The sequence below is a fragment of the Dendrobium catenatum genome, unplaced genomic scaffold (assembly GCF_001605985.2).
Source record: "Dendrobium catenatum unplaced genomic scaffold, ASM160598v2 fragScaff_scaffold_1480, whole genome shotgun sequence".
In the NCBI taxonomy this organism is placed as follows: Eukaryota; Viridiplantae; Streptophyta; class Magnoliopsida; order Asparagales; family Orchidaceae; genus Dendrobium; species Dendrobium catenatum.
In genome coordinates this window covers 50,226-58,567 of record NW_021319942.1, presented here as the reverse complement: position 1 = coordinate 58,567, position 8,342 = coordinate 50,226, and the positions used below count along the sequence as shown (strand labels likewise).

At 34.8% G+C, this 8,342-nt stretch overlaps 2 protein-coding genes across 2 annotated transcripts; one reads left to right on the top strand and one right to left on the bottom strand.

The window, feature by feature from the left end:
* Window positions 1–2,609: 2,609 nt before the first annotated feature.
* On the top strand, window positions 2,610–3,656 carry LOC110095687 (transcription repressor OFP8). The gene has a single exon (XM_020821322.2). The coding sequence runs from the start codon at window positions 2,945–2,947 to the stop codon at window positions 3,554–3,556; it is 612 nt and encodes a 203-aa protein (XP_020676981.1). The 5' UTR covers window positions 2,610–2,944; the 3' UTR covers window positions 3,557–3,656.
* Window positions 3,657–7,427: 3,771 nt separating this feature from the next.
* On the bottom strand, window positions 7,428–8,342 carry LOC110095681 (NDR1/HIN1-like protein 3). The gene has a single exon (XM_020821317.2). It carries the CDS (start codon window positions 8,287–8,289, stop codon window positions 7,591–7,593), a length of 699 nt encoding a protein of 232 aa, XP_020676976.1. The 5' UTR covers window positions 8,290–8,342; the 3' UTR covers window positions 7,428–7,590.

Genomic DNA, 8,342 nt, shown 5'->3' with positions numbered 1-8,342 from the left:
GACGTCATATAAATAATTCTATTATTTGTGTTTTTTTTTTATTGTTTGATTTTCTATAAGATGGTAGTGAGGCCTGCAATGCTTTATGGTGCCGAATGTTGGCCTTTAAAAGAGAAGCATAATACTAAGTTAATGGTGGCAGAGAAGAGGATGCTCAGGTGGATGAATTGAAAAGGAGTGCACACTAGATCTCTTGTGTGTTCTTAAGGCATGATGAACACCAAGGGGTTGATTCGATTAATCCTCGACTAGCATCAAATATGATAACGTTGATTTTGTTATAACCTAGGGCTTCATGCGTGAGTGTATATAGAGCCCATATACGTGTCAAGGAAATAGTGTTCTAGCTAGGCTGGGTTAGATTGATTCGATTGGAATCACACAATTTAACGCTATTTGAATAGGTAGGTTGAACTATTTGGGCATCCATGGTCTAAGTGTGACACATTAGACCTTTATTAAACATTATCATAGCCTTTCGAGTAAGATTGATATTCGTTTAAATATATTCAATTAAAATGTTGAATGGTTTCATCTTTAAAAGTGCTTTGATATGTACAAGATTCTAAAAGTTGATAGATGTTGACCAACTAGAAATCAATTATTGTTATCGACGTCATACAAATAATTCTATTATTTGTGTTTTTTTATTATTATTATTGTTTGATTTTCTCTAGTATTTCAAGATGATGTTATGATCAAAATTTAATAAGAATTAACTTTAAAATTCCACAATGTATTTTATGGAGTGAAGCCGAGGTGTACGTTGACCCATGAGCCTTGATCTCATCACGTTCTAGAAACTTCTCCATGCATGCACCACAAGATATAGTGGTGGACTTCCAATAAAAACGACCTTGTAACGTCGGCCACAACCGTTTTAAACTTTTTTTTTCTTATATACAGTTGTGGACAGGCTATATATAAAGTTTGCATTTGATTTATTGCATTTTGATAAATATAGCTAGAATCCAAAACATTTCAACAGACAATCCATATTGATTCCCTTGATGTTATAGAATTTATCAAGTATTTTAGTGCCCTAATGATTTCATAATTATATAACCTAGGGCTCACTGGATTCGTGATTGGAGACCATTAACTTTATCCTTCAACCAATACCCGAAAGTTTTCAAATATGATTCATGTGTTACGTACAGATCGACTACAAGTTTGTTGAAATTTAAATTTGGATGATCCTTAATGTAATTTTGAAAAAAAAAACTTGTTTAAATTTATTCTAGTAATTTATGTTCATCAAATAAAGTTGAGGTCATTATGTTTCAAGACCCAGTAGAATCGCAATTAAAAGTTTCTTGATTGTTAATAAGCTTGATACTTTACACATGGCCTAAGAGCAAGATAAGCTCAATGCAACTTTATTTATACAAGCATAATGCTTCGTTTGGGATGACTTTTTTATTGCTTTTTAAAGTAGCTTTTATAAAAAACTATTTTAAAAAGCAATAAGTTACATGTCCCAAATAAAGCCTAAGTTTAAGGGCCTTCTTTCAGTTTTAATAAAAATATTAATAACTTATTATTATATAATTATAAAAATCAACTCTAGGATAATAATTATGTTTTTTTTATCTGTAATATCAAAGTTGTATTACTCCTAATTAGTTATGATAATTAGCAAATAAATGATTAAAAAATCACTATTTACCTATAATATTAATCCTAAATTATGTATAATTACTAATTATCTTCAAAACTTTATTAACTATAATATACTAAAGTTTTTTTAGATAGCCTTAATTTTCTATGATTTAAATAATATTTTTTAAAAATAAATCATTCCTAATAGTAAATCAGCACCCCACGGTTAAGTTAATAAACACAATCTAAAATGCAACTAAATAGTTTTCTCAGCTTATTTTTATTTTAAAAATATTTCAAAATTTTCAACAATGAAAATTTTTCATCATAAAATTTAATTTTAATCATACTTAAAAAAATTAATCTAACTTAATTTAGTTAGGTTAAATCAAAATAAAATAAGCCCATTAATTAGTGCATTCTAAAGAGAGAAGAAGGCAAAAAATATAATTTAAATAGTACAACAATTAAACCAGCTGGTATGTATAGCATCGTTTTGTAAGTTGAACTGGCTGTTCTAACTGGTTTATTTTGATTTAAAGCAAAGACGACTGTTAAGATTAACCTAATAGGTCATATAACCAGTCCACAATTAAACCAGTTCGCTTGTTAAAACCTTGCAAAAAAGTCGCTTCAAGAAACAATAAAAAAGTCGTCCAAGCGAAGCCTGAGGTTTCGTTTGGGACGGCTTTCTTCTTGCTTTTCAAATTAAACCAGATTCAAAAAGCAGTACGAAAGTTGTTCCAAATAAAATCTAAGTGAGCCATCCTACGTACAGCTGCTTCCAACTTAGACGTGTATTGATTGTAGTTCCACAGTTGCATTTCATTAAGAAAACGATAGACTTCACGATCAAGTCAATAGTTCATACACTGAACAGGTTCACATGCGCAATTAATCTACAAGCCGTTGGCTACAAGATCTGGACGAAGCAATTAAAACATAGCTTTTCAACCTCCCATTCCTCTCTCTCTCTAATTCCTTTCTTTAAGATAAAAGGAACGAACGATTAAATTTTCATTATGATGTTAGCTTCAAGTCAGAATTTTGAATCAGAAAGCAGAACGCAAAAAAGTCCATTTTTTTAGCTCGCTCTCTCTCTCTCTCTCTCATATGCATCTACCTAGCTACGAGAATTTGAAGACGCTTTACCTCCACCTCCAACCAACTCTTTCTTCTTTTCTTTAATAACATATAAGAACAAGCGAACGGATCTCTTTCATCCCTTTCTCCAAAGAGAAAAGCCTTTCTTTTTGTAATTTACCAGTTCTACTTCTCAAAAATCAAATCTTTCTCCATTCCCACCATCAAAATCCCTCCTTTGGTTCATCACGGTCTTTTAATGTCATCCCCCCCGAGAAGATTCATGGTGCAGCAGCCAGTTGTGGTAGACGGCGGATGTGGCTGCCGGCGGTCAATTTTCTCTAGTCTGTTCTCTGCATCGTCCTCCTCCTCATATTCCCTAAAAGATAGAACCTCCAAATCGGTTAGCTCCTCATGCCCCTCAGACACAACTTACAGCCCCGCCGCTACCATTTCATCCTTCTCGACATCGCCGTCGCCAGCGAAGCAAGCGACAAGTGGCCGAAAGAGAGAAAAGAAGAGCCGCGCGGTGAAGAGAAGAAAGAGCAAGAAGAGGAAAGGAGTGGTAGAGGAGAGCGTGGCTGTGCTGAAAGAGTCGTTGAACCCTTATTTCGACTTCTATGAATCGATGCTGGTGATGATAATGGAGAAGGAGATGTACGGTTGGGAGGATCTCTGTGAGCTTCTCCACCAATACCTTTCCCTCAACTCTTCTTGCCACCATCACATCATTCTTCGCGCATTCGCCGATGTCTGGAATGACGTTTTCTCTCCGGCGGCAGAACTTCCGGGTGGATCGACGGCGACGACTGGCTCTGAACTAATTCCACTGCCGGAATCGCACGGGCGACGGGAAGATGAATTCAAGTGATATGATAAATGAAAAGCATGTAAGCCATTTGTATGATATCAGCTTATTGATCTGAATATGTAAGAAATTTATTAGATTTGAAATACATAATTAAGAATAGTTGGGCAAGATTAAGCGTGCGAACAACTCCGACGTGAAAAAGCTGCGATCTTTGAACGTTCGATTGCTTGATTATCCCATGACCCATCTAAACAAAAAATGATGATCACTTCCTTAAAAGCTAATTTTATTTATTTATAATTATTATTTTTTTAATGTTCAGTCCATTAATGATGGAATTGATTAATGCCGTTGGCTGTTAAAATTTATACTTGAAAATGATAAATATTTATCTAAAAAATTGCGCTTATTGTTTGATTTATCATATAATTTATAATTTAAAAACTTTTCTTTGTAATTTTCTTATTTATTTATTTTTAATGAATTATGAAACTTGTAAGAAACATAAAATTAAAAATGTTGTGGTTTAGAGTATTCGCAGTGATAAAGTAAGAAAAACTTCAAGTTTTAGTGTTGCACTATTAGCCAGTTCACACAAAAAAGAATAAAGACCAGAATTTTTTGTGTAAAAAACTTGATATGAAAAACTGCGGGGTCACGCCCAGTTGAAATTAATCCACTAGTATTTGAATGGATTACATTCAATGATCGTCCTTCAACTTGAGCACAGTCATATTACAACAATTGGTCATCAAATTGAAATCTAGCGATAAAAAAGGTCCATATAGGAATTCCTAAGTCGATAGGTTGTTGAATGTAAGTCCAACGTCAATTGGCAGCGGGGTTAAAGTCTAGGGGTAATTCGCTGTCAGATGGAATTCTGACAACGATCAGTGGCCAGTTGGAAGTTTGGCATGGTCGGCAAAGCTTCATCGATGACGATTGATGGTTGGGCGGTGGTCGAGGAGGAGTGTTGTGGAAAGAGAGCTCTTCTCTTTCTTGCTTGAGTCCCTTTCTATGAAGAATGAGGGATCTATTTATAATTTTTTTAGTGTGGAATGACCAGTAAATAGGAGGGAGATCAAAGGTATGTGGAAAGTGGTTTGAATGGACGACTCATATTGATTCCCTTGATAATGGATTGTTTAGTATACATTTGAATGTCTTAATGATATCAGAATTCAACGATCTTGGGCTCGTTGGATCTGTCTCGTCGAGCCGCTCGATTCGTTTATAAGCATATCATGTTTGAAAATCGTTTGGCCATCCAACTTTTGGTTTAAACTTTCCAAAGACGCTTCAGGTCTTCGACCTTGAGCCAATTTGATGCCTATATGGAGGACCAATAAAGTCGTCTTCAATAGGTTTTACATCTTTCTTTATTGCCTTTAGATCAGGACGTACATATTTACCCTCATGAGATAATCAATTTGGCCATCTCCAATGGCCCCCTCAACATTTCTTCTTCTTTTTTTAATGAAAGTTCTCAAGTTAAGCCCCCTCAACCTTGCAATATTACCTTATCAATGCCTTTAGGTTAAGTCAACTCTACATCTAATAGAGGACTTATTTTGGCCTCCTTCAATGGCCTGATCATCAAATCATTTCATCTCCGCTTCCAAGTTAGAATTGCACAAAGCATCTCTAATGTTCTCATTGACATTATTATGACGCTGTGTAATTATCCTTAGGTCGTGTCATCTCTATTTTTATAAGATGATCGGTTCATTTTCAATTGTCCTTATGAACTTTATATAAATTAAATATATATTTTTTTGAGATTTACACTCAAGTGAACAAAATCTTTCTAATTAACAAAATAAAAATTCAAACTCTTACATTTTATTATCAAATAAATAGAGTATCGACATGTGCTATTATGAAACCATTAATACTTATTTATTGAAAAAGAAAAAAAGTTGATATTTTATTTGCTCATCAAGATTTGGTTAACATCATTATAAAAAAGATAATTGATGATTAATTTAATAATTAAATAAAATTTTCATATCATGTCAAAAAATCCCCTTTTATTTTTTTGCTTCACAAATATTTGGATTCACATTGGCATGATATCAAAACAAATATCGGGGAGAAATACTGAAGAGAGAGACGTTTAAGGGGAAAAATTACAAGCAAAAAGATTTAAGCTATTTAAATAAATAAAACTTCCAATGCCTTAGCGGGCTTCATCTATGCTTGCATAGGTTGAAAAGGCTTTGATGGGCTTGGGAATTGAGAAACTTTTGGACTTTTAGACATCTTATCTTTCTGTAAGGCCTTTGATGGGCTTGTTTTTTTCATAATTGAGAAGAGCTTCAGTGGGCTGGGTGATAATACGAACTCTTTTGTTATTAAACATACGTTACCACTTGGTGACCATTTCTTAAATTTTAATGTTATATGTTATATATACAAGTACACACATGAAACATGTTGTTCTATTAAAATATATTTCATGGCAAAGTTTTAAAATTTATGGTTATTATTATTTAAATAAATTTTAAGCAAATTAGGGCTTCTTTGGGACAGCTTTCTTCTTGCTTCTTGAAGTAGCTTTTAGTACATAGATTTAATTTTTGTACTAAAAAGCTGTTTTAAGAAGCAAGAAGAAAGTCGTCCCAAATGAAACCTAAGATGGTGTTAAAAAGTGCTTATTATTTTCATAGTGTTATTCAACTAATAGTTATTGAATCACAACCATCCATTTTCATCTCATTAGGAAGCTCTAAGCCTTAAAATATTATGCACAAGAACAAAGACTCCATATAACCTCATGAATCATCATTCTATCTTATATGCTCAAGTGATATGCTAGTTATACTACTATACTAGGGTAGGGAGCCATCAAGCCAAATTATGTAGATCATCATCCTAAACTACATAAGGACCATTGACTTGAGCTCATGATGATTAGGGTTATTATACACACCCAATTGATCATGTATTATATTTATCGCATCATGCATTTCATTACGTAGAAATATCATGTTCATTTTATCTTTTGTATTTTATGTTTTCACCTTCACATGGTGCATTTAAGGATCTCAAACATAGTTATAAGAATCCAGTAGGCTCATTCATATTATCATGACAATATGATTAAATGGATTCACATAAATGGTAATATAAGTCAAAGAGACACCATAAGAGGAGGATGAATTTTATGTGAAATAACACTTAAAACTTTACAAGTAACTCTAGAAAATTTCTTACACCACCTTCTCTTCTTAATTGGAAATAGAGCTTCTACTCAGAATGAGATGTTCACTACTCCTAACACCCTCCAATAGTTATTGATTCTGCTCCAAAGCGAGGAATCAATCACACCCGATGCAATCTACTAGATAATGAGACAACACTCTTCTTAAAATATAGTCATAGCAAAAAAAATTATTGAGCTTTAGATATGACTTATTGGCTATTATCTATAACTATGACTTACACAATCTCTTTAAAAAAAAAAACATAATTGTGATATAATAAAATATAAGTAATCAAATAACAAGAAATTTTTGTAAGTCATAAGAAAACCATCACAATAAAACAAATCATAACAAAATTTAAACATTGAACATTTATTTGATTCGCCTGTAAGAAGATATATTATTAATGTTTAAAAAAAAAACTTCCTTTTTAACCCGAAAATATGAGTAGAATCAACAATCTCTTAGGCTATAAATATAATTGCATATATAGAATAACTTAAGAGTCCAATTAACAGCTCAAAATCAACATCCCAAATGGCCAAATTTAAATTTCCAAATGGCTAAAATCAACTAGCCGTTGCAAAAGCATCTAAAATTAAAAAAATGTCTGAAATTTTCATCATGTTATCCGGCACGTAAATTTTACATGATAACGGTCAAGGCCCGTTGCTCCAATTTTAAAACGGTCGTCAACGTAACGGCTAGTAGTAGCAGAAAACAAATAAACAAAACAATAACTTTTCCATTAATAATTTAATGTACAGCTACAGAAGGGCCCCAAATCTCGACATCTCAACCAAAAAATTAAAGAAGACGATAAGAAAAATCAAATCATAACTAATAATAAACAATGACTGCTACAACACGAAATCGATAACGCCCCTATTAGATCCAGTCAACATCACACTCGGTCCTCTCAAAACTCGCCGCCGGCAATCCGCCCTTCACCGGCGGCACGGGGAGCTTCACCTTGCAGTCAAACTTAGGCTTAAAATGCCCCACCTTCACAAACTTAACCTTCAGCCTAATCCTCGCGTTCAATTTCACATCGAAATAGAAATTCCCCTCTCCCTTCTCTCTCGCATAAGTCCCGTTCACCGCTCCGAGAGACACCGCCTGCCCTGCAAATCTCGGAGAAATCACGGTGGTGTTCTTGTGGCCCTGAAAGAAGACCGGGAGCGAGCCATCGTAGCCGAAGCGATTGCCATCGTAGAGCGCTATGGCTTCGATTTGGTCGTAGTAGATGGAGATTCGGCGATTGGGGTTGCGGATGCTGATGGCGAGGGAGAGGTTGTAGTTTAGAGTGGAGGAGTTGTTGAGATTGAAAGTGGTGAGATTGGCGTCTTCTACGAAGACTTTGAGTTCGTTGGGGCGGAAGATCAGCCATATGATGAGGAAGATGATGCCGAGAGTGATGACGACGGCGAAGATGAATTTGAGCAGAGTGCAGATGAGGCAGCTGCAGGGGTTGCAGCAGCAGTCGGAGGAGCGGCCGCCGACGCTCCGGTAGGTTCGAGCGGGTGGGATCGCCGGGCCGTAGTAGGAGCCGTTGAGCCCGCCGGAGGATTTGGCGTTGGAAGCCATTTGAGATGGAGAGAAAGAGAGAGCTTTGGAGTTTTTTTGTGAAAAGGGAGATT

What these genes read in the sequence shown, in the direction of transcription:
- LOC110095681 (XM_020821317.2), bottom strand. Translation starts at nt 8,289, where the DNA reads ATGGCTTCCAACGCCAAATCCTCCGGCGGGCTCAACGGCTCCTACTAC.
- LOC110095687 (XM_020821322.2), top strand. Translation starts at nt 2,945, where the DNA reads ATGTCATCCCCCCCGAGAAGATTCATGGTGCAGCAGCCAGTTGTGGTA.